We start from the raw sequence: 14,819 nt of genomic DNA, 5'->3' as shown, positions 1-14,819 counted from the left end.
TTTAAATAGAATAAAGAATAATTTTTAATTGACTTTCTGCTGAAAATGTGTTTTTAAAAAGCTTCCTTAATGATAGTAACATTATTTACAGGTATTCTCAAATGAGTTAGCTTGAACAACCCTCCAACAGACAGCTTTAGTCGTGGGGATAATTAAGCAGAGAAAGAGCACAAAGACTCCCTGCAGTCCCTTACCAAGCAAATGAGCAGGGAGGCATCCAGTAGGGCTGATGTAGGAGGGGTAGGTATCCATCAGTTTCGTCCTCACATAGGCATGAAGATGTTCATATAATGGCTTAATCTGAAAAGAAAGTTTACGACCCCAAATACCCAACTTCAGTTTCCAATGCTCAACTCTAGAAATAAGAGCTTCTTCATACAGGACAATTAATTTCTTCTCCTCTCAGATATTCTGAGAGTTTGAGAGCATTCCTTCTTAACAACTACTGACTCTGGCTAGCCCCGCTGAATAAATCAACATGAGCCCTGGGAGGATTGCAAGGCCCCAGAGGAAAGCTGATGTCAAAAAGTCATTTTCAGATGCTACTAATTTCTTTTGTTCTAGGACTTTTTCTAGAAAGAAAGAGAGGGAGAGAGAGAGAGAGAGGGAGAGAGAGGGAGAGCGAGAGAGAGAGAGGGAGAGAGAGAGAGGGAGAGAGAGAGAAAGGAGGGGAGGGAGGGAGGGAGGGAGGGAGGGAGGGAGGGAGGGAAGGAAGGAAGGAAGGAAGGAAGGAAGGAAGGAAGGAAGGAAGGAAAAAAAGGAAAAACTTCCTTGTTAAAGACTAATGAAATAAAAACCCTGCGAGTTCTGAGGAAGGAAGGGAAGTCTATGGTTTTTCTGCTAAAAAAGGAAGAGTAGGCTGACTGCAGGAAGCTTGCGATCAGAAAGGATCAGAAAGAACTTTCCTCCATCCAGTCTTTCTATTGGTAATTCCTAGTCAGTGGGTAAAAGACAGGAGAGCAGGACAGTTCTGGTTGTCTGTAGGAGCTGCTCAGAGTTTTCTCGAAAATATTTTCCAGGGGCCGAGGACATAGCTCAGTTAGTGGGGTGCTTGCCTAGAATGCACCAAAGTTCTAAGTTCATTCCCCAGCCCTGCACAAATCGGGCGCGGTGTTGCACACCAGTAATCCTAACTCAGCAGGTGAAGGCAGAAGAGATCAGGAGTACAAGGTCATCCTTAGTTTTACTGCAAGTTAAAGGCCAGCCTGTCTCAAAAAAAAATCTTTCCAAACTCTAATATGCTATAATTCTGTGAGAGCTGGGAGTGACCAATTTGCATGTTAAAAATAATAGTTCTTGCTGGGCATGGTGGCACACACCTTTGATCCCAGCATTTGGGAGGCAGAAGCAGTTAGATCTCTGTGAGTTCAAGGCCATCCTGATCTACACAGTGAGTTTCAGGGCAGTCAGGGCTACGTAAAGGGACCCTGACCAAAACAAAACAAAACAAAACAAAACAAAACAAAACAAAAAAAATTAAAAAGCAGCAAACAAAACAAAATAAGACTAAAAACAATGGCCTTTGGCTACTGGCTGTTGTGGCTCCTTCCTGTTTATTGCACGGCAGTTGGTTCTGTTACCTCTTGGAAGGTTCGCTCCACATCCTGGATCAACTGGTCGCCATTATAGTTGTAGCCATCTGATCCCTCGGCTTCATAATCCCCTCTCCAGTAATCCCCATAGTCTTTATAATCTGAGGTTATTTTTGAAAAGAGAAAGAAGGAAACATTAAGAAAACGAAAAGAGGGAAATACAGTCTACATATATTAGTCTTGATGGGACAGTAGAGAAGAAGATATTAAGGATGATCACATTTTGTTACCCTTCTAGATGTCGACTCAAAAAATGCCAATGAAACTAAAGACTTGTTAATTCTGTTCCTCAGGAGTTTAAGTAGATTATCTGGTTTAACAAGCACAGAAACCATGTGATATTGCAGCCATTCTAAAGCCCATTGTGCTCATTGACAAACTGTGCTTTTTTAAATATCTTCTATTAATCCCTTGAAAATCTCACACAATGTATTTTATCATATCCATCCCCCACTCCTTTCCCTAACTCATCCCAGATCCAAGGCTCAGCAGCCACTTCGGAAGAGCGGGCAGAAATCCGTTTTAAGAGGTCAGGGAGGACTGGAGTGAAACCATCATTTCTGGACATTTCTGTCCACGACACGACTGTTGCACTCAAATCAAATTTAGTGTGTATGTTTCAGGTCATACAACACGATGTCATGGTACATATATAGCAAAATTCTTATTATAGGAACGCGAATTAACATCTCACATAGTTCCTTTTTATTTTTATTTATTTATTCATTCATCTATTTTATTTATTTATTTATTTATGTATGTATGTATGTATTTATTTATTTATTGTCTTGGCAAGAGCAATGACAATGTGCTTAGTCAGGAAAAATCCTGAATACTGCAGGCTGTTTCTCACCATAGTCCTCATACTGTACATATCACTTTTAATCTCCTTCATCCTGTTAAGTCTAAAGCTCCCCTTGCCCCACCCCCACCCCCAAATGGCAGTGCTGGTGACACGTCCTAAACAGAAGGACTTTGGCCAGGTAAACAAGGCTAAAAGCAGTTTCTGTTTACCGGAAAATCAGATCTCCTAAAGTGGGTTCCTGTTTGCCAGGGACCACCCTTAATCCTCCAGGAACCCTCTCTAACCTTCCCCCAAATGTCAAGCACTTTAGACAAATGCCCCAGTTCCCAGTCAGTCTTTACGGTCTGTACCAACTCGGAGCCTGTACTGCTGATGGTCAGGAAAGATCTGCTTGCCTTCCCACCATTTTGTTCTTCTCGCTGCTCACAGCCCTAAAGATGGCCTTGGCAGTTTGGTCCCCAATGAACCTTTCTCTCTATCCATTGAGTGGTCCTGCTTGGTAGCTTCTCCATGTTGCTGCCTATACCATGCACTACTTCAAATCCTTCGGCCTGCATTTTCCCATTTCCTCCCATCACTCCAGTAACGGCAGTTTTATTCTTCTTTATTTGTTTTTTTCAAGGCACGTTTTCTCTCTGTAGCATTGGCTGTCCTGGAACTTGCTCTGGAGACCAGACTGACGTCAAACTTACAGAGATCCGCCTGCCTCTGTCCCCCCCCAGCCCCACCCCGAGTGTTAGGATTAAAAAGGCATATGCCACACCCACTGAAGCAGTCTACCTGAACTAATGGGAGCTCACCATCTCCAGCCGGACTGGGAAGGAACCAGCGCAAGCCCAAACTAGTCCCTCTGAATGTGGGTGACAGTTGTATGGCTGGGGCAGACTGGGGGGCCACTGGCAGTGGCACCAGGATTTATCCCTACTGCATGTACTGGCTTTTTGGAACAGATTCTCTTTGGATGGATACTATGCTCAGCCTGGATATAGTAGGGAGGGCCTTGGACCTTTCCCAAAGCAATGTGCCTTACCCTTTCTGAGGAGTGGATAGGGGTGGGGTGGGGAGTAGGAGGAGGGAATGGGAGGAGGGGAAGGAGTGGGAACTTGGATTGGTATGTATAATGAAAAAAGATAATTTGTTTCCTTTTTTAAAATAAAAATAAATAAATAAATATAAAAGAATGTACAAAATGAAAAAAAAAAAAAGACGTGAGCCACCAAGGCTCAGTCACATTTCATTCTTTTTCTGTATAGTTAGTTGACCCTTTTACTTACTGTATATCTTTTATTATATGCATATATGCATATGGTATGGCTTCTTTATTCATTTTTCTGTTAACGGGCACCTGATTTGCTTTCCCCATTGGGGCTACTGTTAAGAATGTGATAAATGTGGGGATCTGAGTACTATTACCAGATCATCCGTTCTCTCTGAAATTTTTCTGGGGGCCACCAGATCATTTTTCTATAATGGCTGCACCAATCTACATTCCCCCCAACGGCCTGTGCTTAGAGCGGTAAAATCACATGTCCAAAGTCACACAGCTGGCAGGGGGCAGAAGCTTACTTGTTTCCAAGCCCTTGGTCCCTACTCATTCTGCCATTATCTTTAAAAAGTGCAATTGATCCCTAAGTTTTTAATCCTGCTTTTGTTGAGGGTCTTATATTTTAAGATGCCACCCACTTCATCTCAGACACTATAACAGTGGTCCTGTGTTTGTTTGCAAATTATTTGTATACATGACACCCTGAGAGCTATAGACACACAAATGAACTCTGAGACTGAACTGTGGCCAAATGAGGATTTTGGCAAATGAATATTGTCTTTGTCTCTCATCCTGTCTTAATAGTAGAATCTCCACTCAGTGGCAGCATTCACTTCGTTACCCACGGGGGCCTTAGGCCCCCATGAATAATTAATAATTCACGGATTATTCATTTGAGATCCCATAGTTGAATCTCACCCATAAGCTCTTTGAACCATCCACGTACAGTGCCACCTTTTTAATGTCCCACTGGCTCCCTGAGACAGGTAACCTGAACCTTTCAGTAAACGATTGCTAATTTCGGGGCATCCAAATAGTACAGGGCAAGCTTGGTGATAAAATGAGAAATGGTCCTGTAGCACCCTCCCTGTGGGAAGCAGAGAGACTTGGACAAAGCAGCGCACTTACTGTTTGCTCTTGCCATCTCATTCTTTAGGACCACATACTCCTCATACAATGGCCTCATCTGCTTGCCCACCTCGGCCCGCCAGCCTTCCCAAGCCCAGAGCCTCTCGTTGTAATCTGTGCTGGTCGCCATTATGTCATCCAAACCTGTTGGCCCAAAGGCAAATGAGCACACATGTGAGGTATTTGTATTTATCATGCAAATAATTTGTATCTACATATAGAGCGGCTTTAAAGAATTAAAAGACTGGCCGACATCCAGGTCACTAAGCAAAATGTCATGGGTAGTATCTCTGTACTTATTATTAGATCCAAATGCTTCTGCAAAGGAACAAAAATCACTGAAGTAATTTGATTACTGGCTTAATTAAATTACTTGAATGTAATAAAATTTACAATGCGTTTTTTTTTTTAAGTTAAAAGAATCTCTATGAAGGGCTGTAAATACAGCTCAGGAAACAAAAGTGCTTACTCACAAGCATGAGAACCTGAGTCTAAATCCCCAGAAGCCATGGGGGGGGGGAAGCTGTGTGTTGAAGGGGAATGGGGAGGGCCCATGGAAGGGTTTAAAGGGAAGAGAAAGAAGAAATGGTGTAATTGCACTAGACTCTCAAAGACAAACACACACAGCTGGGCATGGCTGGGCAAGCAGCTGCAATCCCAGTGCCGGGAGGGACAGAGACAGAAGGATCTCTGGGACTCGCTGGCGGCCAATTTGGCTCCAGGCTCAGTGAGATAACTTGTCTCGTGGGAATAAGGCAGGGAGTAAGAGAGCAGGACACCCAGCCTCTTCCTCTGACCTCAAAAAGTAATGGGTGTCCACATCTACACACATACATGCACATGTAACACGCATACACACAATGAAAATAAGTTCAAATTTTTAAAAAGGAGACTCTGTGAACGGAAACACCTTGGAATGGTTTCGTCTTTAGATGACCCGTCTGCAAAACATTGTGCCATTGTCCAAGGTCTATTTCAGGTTGGGAAATGACTCAACCAGAAAGTGCTTGTCGTACAAGGAGGAGGACCTGAGTTCAATTTCCAGAACTCATATTAAAAGTCAGGTACCGTGGTATGCACTTGTAATTCCAGCCCCGAGGAATCAGAGAAAAACCCTTTGGACTTGCTGACAAACCATAATATCCGCTTGGTGCATGCCCATCCAGTGAGAGACCCTGTCTCAAAGAGAACTGCTCATGGTTCCTGAGGGATGACGATTGAGGTTGCCCTCTGACCTCTGCCGACCCAAGGGCACTTGCATATGCACGTATACTGCGCATACCTGAACATACAAATTTTAAAGCTACTACTAAAAGCAGGTAACCTACCTGGTTCAAGTAATAAGCATTCCTGTGGATTCTTGGGGTTACAGACTTTTCCGGTGCTGTAAATGGTGCTCATAGTGTTCAGAATTGTGTTCAACTGCAAATTAAACATAAAGAGTAGTGGCAGGCCTACCTTTCTGTCTCTCATTAGAAAAAACAGGCGTCTAAGAGATAATAAGCAAACAAGACAAAATAAAATATAACACGATAAAGCAGAAACTATTACATCGAAGCTGGGCACAGCAACCCAACAAGAGGAAAAGAGTTCCAGAAGCAGGCAAGAGAATCGGGGACCCACTCGTTCGCACAGTCAGAAGTCCCATAAAAACCCTAAGCTAAAAGCTGTGATATATACACAGAGGACCTGGTGCAGACCCACGTTGGCCCTGTGTTTGCTGCTTCCGTCTCTGTGAACTCATGAGCTCACGTGCTTATGGGAGTTTGAAATGCCTCAAAATAGAGCAATTCATATCTTTTTGCCAAGTATGTTCCTATGTAGAGAGAACAAACAGCTTATGCAATTGTCTGTGCCGTCAACTAACACAGAATCTTGAGTACTTGTGATAAGGCATATAGATTAACTAGAACAAACATGTCTTCCAAAACTCGCAGGTGCATTTTTCGCATCCACACAGAGATTGTGTTTCTGTTTCTTTTAGCATTGACTAAGACTCCACTATGCTCAACATTCTGATAATTCTGAACTAAACCAGTCTCTGACCTTCAAAGTCCCCCAAGTCATGGAATAAGATGGCCACGTAGTGGATCACAGTATAAGGAGCAGGTACTGTAACTGTCACCAAAAAGTGATGTGGCAATATTAACTAAGGAGTGAGGGAGGGTAGAATAAGGGGGAATCGTAACCTGGGGGTCTAGAAACGGCTTCCTAGAGGAAGGGCCCTTAGAGGTGCACGGTCCAGAAGCGGAGACTGGTCGGGTAAAGGAAAGGAGAAGGTGGACCCTAAGGTGGGAAAGGCAAGCTGTTTTTAACAGTGGTGAAATGGTTAGGACTCCAGTCACGATGCTCACTGAAGGAGTGGAGGCCAAGAGAACAGAGAGATAAGTGGGGTCCAGATCACAAGGAGCAATCTAAGCCACAATAAAGAGTTTCAACTTTACCCTGTAGGTACAGGGGTGTGGAGATACTGGGTAAAGCCGAGCTGCTCAAGGGCATCACAGGGGCAGGTCAGCAAAAGGTTTATTTCCACTCCAAGATAAATACAGGAATGGAGAGAATAAATGTCTGTAAGGCTTTTTGTAAAAATCAATAGAGCCATTATATCTAAGCATGAGACCAACTGAACTTACGCACATGTTGATCCATGGTGGGTCGGGAACACAGGAAGAAAGGAGACAGAAATGAACGAGAAGAAGGGAAGCAAGGAAAAAGAAAAGAACAGAGGACTGATTTCTCCACACAAATAATTAAAATGCTGGATTTCTCCTAACGCCCTCATGCATTTATTATTTTCCTCTGCTACGGACGCAACGTCTGGAGAACATGAGATAAATCCCATGCTCTAAATCTCCACAAGATCCCATAAATCTAAGGCAATGCATCTACCTTAGCACAAAACCACTGTGGTCTCTTTCTCTACCTGATAGTTCAGTCTCCCCTCCTCCCTTTCCATGCATCCTGAACTCTCCTCTGTTTGCAATCCTGGCTTTTTGTAATTATTTGTAATCACATTGCAATTATTCGGGGCTTTTTCAAAACACAAATGTCTAGGAGCCACAGAGACTGCAGTAGGCTGTCTACATGCAAATGGGCAAGATTCCACATGGAGTTCTTGTTTTTAAAAAAAAATAGACGGAGGGACAAGGGCAAGACAAGATAAGGTAGATTAATAACTTAGTGGAATAGTTAAATCCGAGGAATGCAGAATAATAAATATCAGCTTGTAGAAACAAATACCATATGGCTTTATCTCTGTTCTTATCATGCACTTTTATTTTTATAAATGGAGATTAAGACATACATAGTTCCAGAGGACAAGCCCCTGAGAGAGGACACTTTGATGCAAAAGAGCTGAATATTTTAGATAAAAATATTTCAATAGGCTATATCAGGGGTCTGCTGTGTGTTTTCATAAAGCTTCGTTGGAAGACAGCCAAATCCATTCATCTATGTATTATCTATGGCTGACTTCCTGCTCTGATGGCAGAGCTGACTTGTTGTGACACAGACAATATGGCCTGCAAAACCTAAGATATTTATTTTCTGCCTCTTTACAGCTTGCTTTCAAGTTTCCTGGCTGGGGCATGGGATGAGAGATGGTATTTTAACAGGGTAAACATAAGAATTTTTGGAATCAGCTCAGCATAGGATGGTATTTAATGTGCTATTTTACTGCTATTTTGAAAAAAAATATTTGGGTGATTTATCAAGAATGAGGTTGATATGAACTAAGTAAGGCATTTAGCAATAAGAACAAACAGCAACACCAAAAAAGAAAGTTGCTCTGGTAGACTCCTAGCCCACCTCAGTCAAGGCAGACCAGAGTGTGCAAAATGTCATATTCCAGTTCGCCTCTGTGCAGATCAGAGCCCAAGTATCTTCTTTCATCCGTCAAAAAGATTTTAACTTGGATCATAAATGTTATAGTTCCCCTACCTAGGCACAGAGCTGCCGTTACTATCTTTGCAGATAAAGAACTCCTGCATGTGGGCCATCAATGTGTATTACTGCGCGCACATTTCAACTCTTGAGACCAGGACTAAACTGTTCACAACCACACCTGTTTGTTCTTGTCTGCGGAGAGCGCCGACGACCCGCTCTGCTGAAGCGTCTGCAGTTGACGCTTGAGGAGGAGATTCTGAATTTCTTGTAGGGAATAACTTTTGGCAAGCTTAGACTGTTCTTCATAAAAGGCAGACCATTTGGCAGCAGCTTCGTTCTGAAAAATAAATAAAATCAAGTTGGACAGAAGATATAGTCCAAAGAACATCTGGTGAAATGGCCACTACTTCCTGCGTGGCTTAGTCCCTTACTTTGCTGGGGGTCAAGGTTTAGGTTAAAAGTAATCAGGCCACTCTTGGGCCACGTTCTTTCTGGCCCAGTGCCTAGTTTTCCCAAGGGTCCTGTCCCAAGATCTGGAAGTAAATTCTCACAGATCATTCACACTGTGAGGCCCTGGAACTTATGGCCTTGGTGCTGTGACGTGGGTGAGTTGGCCAAAGATTCAGGGATGAATGGTCTAAAAGGAGAAGCTTGCAGATCTCAAAGTAGACAGACACAATGGGAATACAGTCCCTTGTGACCACCGGAGCCATGAGAAACAAGAAGCAGATCAAAGAGAGCGCCTGGGTGCCATGGTTTCCTGCAGGAATCAGGGCCTTATATTGTGATCTCAAAGGAAGGCTTCCCGGAGCAGGGCCATTTGGAAGGGTGGCCACTTCCCAACAGACATCCCCAGAAGGCACCAAGCAGGTAGTGATTCTGGGATCCACCCGCCTCCCCGCAGCCCCATCTTGACAATAGGCAGAATGGACTTCTCCCGACTTCTCTAGTGCAGTCTTCTCTCAGTGCACAACTTCCCTTGCGTCTGGCAAAGGATAAACAGAACAACTGCTTTCTAGATGGTATTACTTTGGGCTGCACAAAAGAGGTGGCCTGTGGGCCACCTGGAGCCAGACACCTCTGGCTAGCTGTGTAAATTTGGACAAATAAGTTCTTTCACATGATCAAACAGGTCTAGAGTGGCGACTGTGACTTAAGGCTTCTTGTAAATATTATGGCAATTCCACACCGCGAAGGGCTCGCCAGAGTGCCTGATTCCCCCGAAGCATTTAATAAATGCTATTTTATTGCGTATAGAGAAAAATTCCTGTTCTTAAGTTGCTTAGAATTGTATCAGACGAGTGGGATATGCATTAAGAATGCCTTCTCAATGAAACACAAGTATGTAATAACATAGGACCGACAAAGGAATCAATCAGTTTCTGTAATAAGAAGAAGAAAAATCATAACAGGGATCCAAAGTGTTTCCAGTATTCATAGAGGAGAGGAGACTTAAGTAACCATGAAGTAGATAGGAGTCGGGTGGCTGTAGGATGCTCTGAAAAACAATTTGCCCCCTTTTGAGCTTTAAAAAAAAAAAACCCATGTGATGGAAAAATCCTTGTGTCGCTGTTTTTATCCATTAGCCAAGGGACTAAGCAAGGTGGCAGAGCTGACAGTCAATCCAGCATTCTGACCTAGAATCTAGGGCAGACAGACTCTGTGATGGCTTCCAGGATGCGTGTCTGTTATTGGTCACTCCTGTGTCTGATATCCTCTTCAGCAGGAACAGACTTATAAACAATCCCATGGAACAAAAGGAGCAAGATGTGCATATTTACATTATGCAAGATGTCATTTTTATCTCGTTAATAGACCCTTTGCCTTGTGGACTATAATGCAGCAAGATACTGTGTTATGAACTGTTCCATGGAAAAGGGCTTCATGGCAAGAAACTGAGGCTGACCACTGTCTGACATCCTGCAATAAACCAAGAACCTCAGTTCGGCAGCATGCAGAGATCTCCATGTTAACCCTAGCCACACTGAGCTTGGCAGTGGGAATGGATGCACACAGCCCTAGATAGTCCCTTTAATGCATGTTGATGAGACCTAGAAATAGAAGAAGCATGCTTGGACGCCTGGCACACAAAACCTGTAGAACAAAGGTATATAGACCATAGTCTCTCTGTGCATGTGCGTGTGTGTGCGTGTGCGCATGTATATCATACATTATGAGAATTAAAAATTACTTTATCTTGACTTGCATTTTCAATTTGATTCATATTTCCATAATTCAAATTAATAATAATGCTCCTGAATAATGCTCTTTTCCAAGCTATCGTTTTACATTTTGTTTTACTGTTTATTCCATATCCTCCCCTAAGGCTCCTGACCCTAAGTAAAACAGACAGCCTAGTTGTTATGCAGAGACACAAATCCAGTTCATATACACCTATTCAACTGCTTAAACGGTGGCTGCTGGCTACATATAAATTATAGACCTGACTTGCGTATGAAGCAAAGCTTAGGCAACAACTTATATAGTTCCTCATCTTCAAGGAGCAAGCTGGGATGACACAAACAGCCCTCCACACTCCCTCTGTGCACAAGCAGACAAGAAACAGCCAAGTTTTCTGCAGGCATCCATAGGGGCTTCGGGAACAAGACACGTGTGTTTGGAACAACCGGGGGACTTTCCCTCTCTGACTTCCATCTAGAACTGTAGTGAGCTAGTGAGTACGTATTTCTAGCCCGAGAGACTCCCTTGCAATTCCAAGGACTACAAGTATAAGCTACTAAATGCTACTTTTAAATGTTTAGCAACGTATTCGAACTATCTGCGTATATTAAATCGGATATTTTCATTGTGGGTTTAAATGTCTGCATGTGAGCTTTTGTCTTAGAACACAGATCTAGTGGCCCCTACCCAAAATTGTGTCGCTTTTATTCAAGCAATAATTGTGTCAAATAACATATTTTCTTTTCTGCAAACCTAGATCTCTCTCCTCTCTCTCTCTCTCTCTCTCTCTCTCTCTCTCTCTCTCTCTCTCTCTCTCTCTCTCTCTTTCTCTGTGTGTGTGTGAGTGTGTGTGTGAAAACTAAAAAGAGACCATGGCGGGAGGGGGGGGGGATCTATGTTAAGGGAGATAGGAAGAAAAGAGGAAAGAAAGAGAGAGAGTAAGGCCCTCTGCTGGGAAGACAGAGAAGAGCGAGAGAATAAGAGAGTCGAGACCAAATATGACCAAAGTGTGCCTGAAAATGCTACACTGAATCCCCTTACTTCATATGTTACCATTTCAAAAATTAACTTAAAAGATAGCGAATTTAAAAGACCCACCATATTCTAGAGTGAAGAAAAAATTCTAGCTATCCATGTTATTAATATAATTATATAGAATTAGTATTATATAAACTTCTTATTTCCTAGGTAAGTCTTTATGACCTATATTTATTTATTTTCAAAGTTATAAATCACAGCTTCATCCTTTAATCAGGGCTGATAAATTATAGCCCTTGGGCCAAGCTCAGATATCACCTGTTTTTCTTCAATAAACTTTTATTGGTAAGTCACACATATCAACCACAGTTTTCCCTCCCTCTCCTCCTCCCGCTCCCTATCCAGGCCTCAGAAGGGGTAAGGCCTGCCGCAGAGAGTCAACAAAGCCTAGCACATCAAGCTGAGGCAGGACCAAACCCTTTCTCCCTGCATCAAGGCTGAGCGAGGCATCCCACCATAGGGAATGTGTTCCCAAAAAATCCAGTTCATGTTCCATTTGGCTATCACAATTAGAAAAGTACCTTCTATCTCATCTAAGGATTCTGATAAACACGTTTGTGCAAAAAAAAAAGTGCCCGTTTAGGTCTCCAGAGGGGACAGTACTAAATAAGAAGGGACAACCCACTGCGGGGCTGTGTGCTTCTGAAGAGACCGTGAGAAGGTATGCCGCTCCAATCTTTCCTAAAACTATGGTTGAGCCCTGCTTTCAATGGAGAGCTAGCATAGCTCTTAAGGCCTGTGAAGTATTTATATGCTCAAATAGGTAGTTATCTCTGAAAATCCCTAATACACAGATGAGCACAGTTTCTTCTTGTGAGAAATTGTTTGAGATGTAAAGCACTCTGTCTTATTTTCTCTTTATCTAGAGCACAACAGTCAAGCTAGACCATCGGCAATCTCTCAGTCCTAGACTTATGGAAATTAAAAGTTGGAGAGAACCTTAGACATCTGGGGGCCTTACGGTCCAACAAACCTCCAAGGAAAAGGTCAATCCTCAAGCCCTCCCAATATGCTGGTCTGGTTTCCAGATATGGCCCTCAAAGTCACACCAAGCTCAGTGAACAAAACTGCTTTGGTCAGTTTTTAAACATACCCAGAGACTTGCAAAATGGAAAAAAAATGTATCCTATTCAATGGGGTAGACAAGACAAGTTATATAAATCCTGTCACTCCATTCTAGAACTCCAAAGTCTTTCTATATTTTGTATGACAATTTAAGTTTTCAAATATTTGGAGGCTATGTTTTTTTTTTACTTTTTTGTTTATTTTTGGTTATTTTGTTGTTTTTTGCTTCGTTGGGGGGGGGGGCAGTGTTTCTCTGTGTAACAGCCCTAGCAGTTCTGGAACTTGTTTTGTAGACCAGGCTAGCTCAAACTCAGAGATTTGCCTGCCTCTGCCTCCCAAGTGCTGGGATTAAAGGCTTGCGCTACCACCACCACCTGGCTTATTTTTTCGACTTTTATCTTCTGGGGAAAACAGACTCAGTCCTGAACTCCAGCTTGCTTGTATCACGGTGATGTTCCTCCACTCTTGTCCTCACATATGGGTATAGTATGCTTCATGAAGCGTTGCATGAAGCCATTAGGGACAGGGATTGAGTTAACATTCTCTCCTTGGCTACAGACTACCAGTTAATTTACCACTATCAGGTTGAGTACCCCTGAAGACAGGAACAGAAAAGAGAAATGGGTATGCCCAGAGACTCTACAAGACCCATTGTCTTATAGAGCATTGGCCTTCCACTCTCTCTAAACAACTTCTGAATAAAACAGCAACATTAGAAAAAAAGAAAGAGAGAAACAGTTGCCAGGCAATTTTCAAAGCTCTTCCAGGGCGGTGGATCCAAGTAAGTTGCTACAGTTACTGCTACATTCTAGAATCCTCTTGCTATCTCTAGAATTAAAATGATACAGAGACAATCTATGCTGCTTCTGAGCTACTGGCCTTGTTATTAAAAACCAAGTATGCCTGTTTTAAAATTATTATTAAGAGGCTCCAATTTCTCCCTAAAATATGGGGTCTTTGTGTGTAGGAAGGTCGGGATTGAGTTGAATTCACTAATAAAGAAGAATTTGAAGGGCTGAGGAGATGACTGAGAAAGCAAAGTGCCTGCCATGCAAGCGCACGCCCTGATTGAATCTCCAGAACCCATGTGAAATGGTGGCACTCCCCTGGAATTGCAGCACAGTGGGGACAGAACCAGGAAGACCCTGGGGCTTTCTAATCAAATGTCTAATCGAATGGTGCACTCAGGAGGCAGAGGCAGGCATAGCTCTGTGAGTTCGAAGCTAGCCTGACATATAGAGTGGGTTCCGGGACAGCCAACGCTACACAGAGAAACACTGTCTCAAACAAACAAACAAACAAATCCATCAACAAAAAGACCCTGTCTCAAAAATAAGGTGGATAGACCCTGGGGAACGACACGCGTGGCTAATCTCTGGCAACACACATGCACACACACACACACACACACACACACACATTTATACTCACTCCTGTGCCCTAGAGGAAGATTTACAAAGAATCTTATTTCAAAAATCAAACCATGGGGCTGGAAACCACCTGCAAATTTCTTTTGATTTTTCAAACGAAAGGTTTTTTTTCTATTAACTTCTGACCTAACCTATTAGTGCAGAGGCACGGATGCAAACAGAAAACAATCATCTTGGGGGCTGGAGCGATGGCTCAGAGGTTAAGAGCACTGATTGTTCTTCCACAGGTCCTGAGTTCAATTCCCAGCAACCACATAGTGGCTCACAATCATCTATAATGAGATCTGGTGCCCTCTTCTGGGGTGCAGGTACACATGCAGGTAGAACATTGTATACATAATAAATGAATAAATCTTTTTTTAAAAAGAAATCATCTTTCCTGGGAAGCATTTCCAGTTGTCCAGTGATGAAGTTTTCAGCTAGATATGTTAAGTGATGGTGGCCTGAATGTATCTAAAATATGTGTGCCATGCTATGTCAATTAATTATCATCATGGGTAGTTTGTTGTTGTTGTTACGTGATAGATGCTGGGCTCATTTAGGAAGAAGGAACCTCAACTGAGTAAATGCCTCCATCAGACTGGCCTATAGGCAAGTCTGTGGAGCATTTTCTGGATTAATGATTGACGTAGAAGGGCCCAGTCCAATGT

At 42.8% G+C, this 14,819-nt stretch overlaps 1 protein-coding gene across 1 annotated transcript in view; it reads right to left on the bottom strand.

The window, feature by feature from the left end:
- The window catches only part of Ace2 (angiotensin converting enzyme 2), a 49,613-nt gene that overhangs the window by 28,577 nt on the left and 6,217 nt on the right, over positions 1-14,819 (bottom strand). Inside the window, exons 2-6 of the mRNA XM_050160665.1 lie at positions 8,634-8,792; positions 5,899-5,992; positions 4,571-4,714; positions 1,581-1,693; positions 195-300 (exon numbers count right to left, since the gene is read on the bottom strand). Coding sequence (XP_050016622.1) covers positions 195-300; positions 1,581-1,693; positions 4,571-4,714; positions 5,899-5,992; positions 8,634-8,792 — 616 coding nt within the window. The remainder of the gene's footprint in view (positions 1-194; positions 301-1,580; positions 1,694-4,570; positions 4,715-5,898; positions 5,993-8,633; positions 8,793-14,819) is intronic.

This window comes from Alexandromys fortis, unplaced genomic scaffold, assembly GCF_014885135.2.
Source record: "Alexandromys fortis isolate MF-2015 unplaced genomic scaffold, M_Fortis_MF-2015_v1.1 scaffold_120, whole genome shotgun sequence".
Classification (NCBI taxonomy): domain Eukaryota; kingdom Metazoa; phylum Chordata; class Mammalia; order Rodentia; family Cricetidae; genus Alexandromys; species Alexandromys fortis.
The sequence above is the reverse complement of the archived record's forward strand: the minus strand, read 5'-3'. Positions and strand labels throughout refer to the sequence as shown.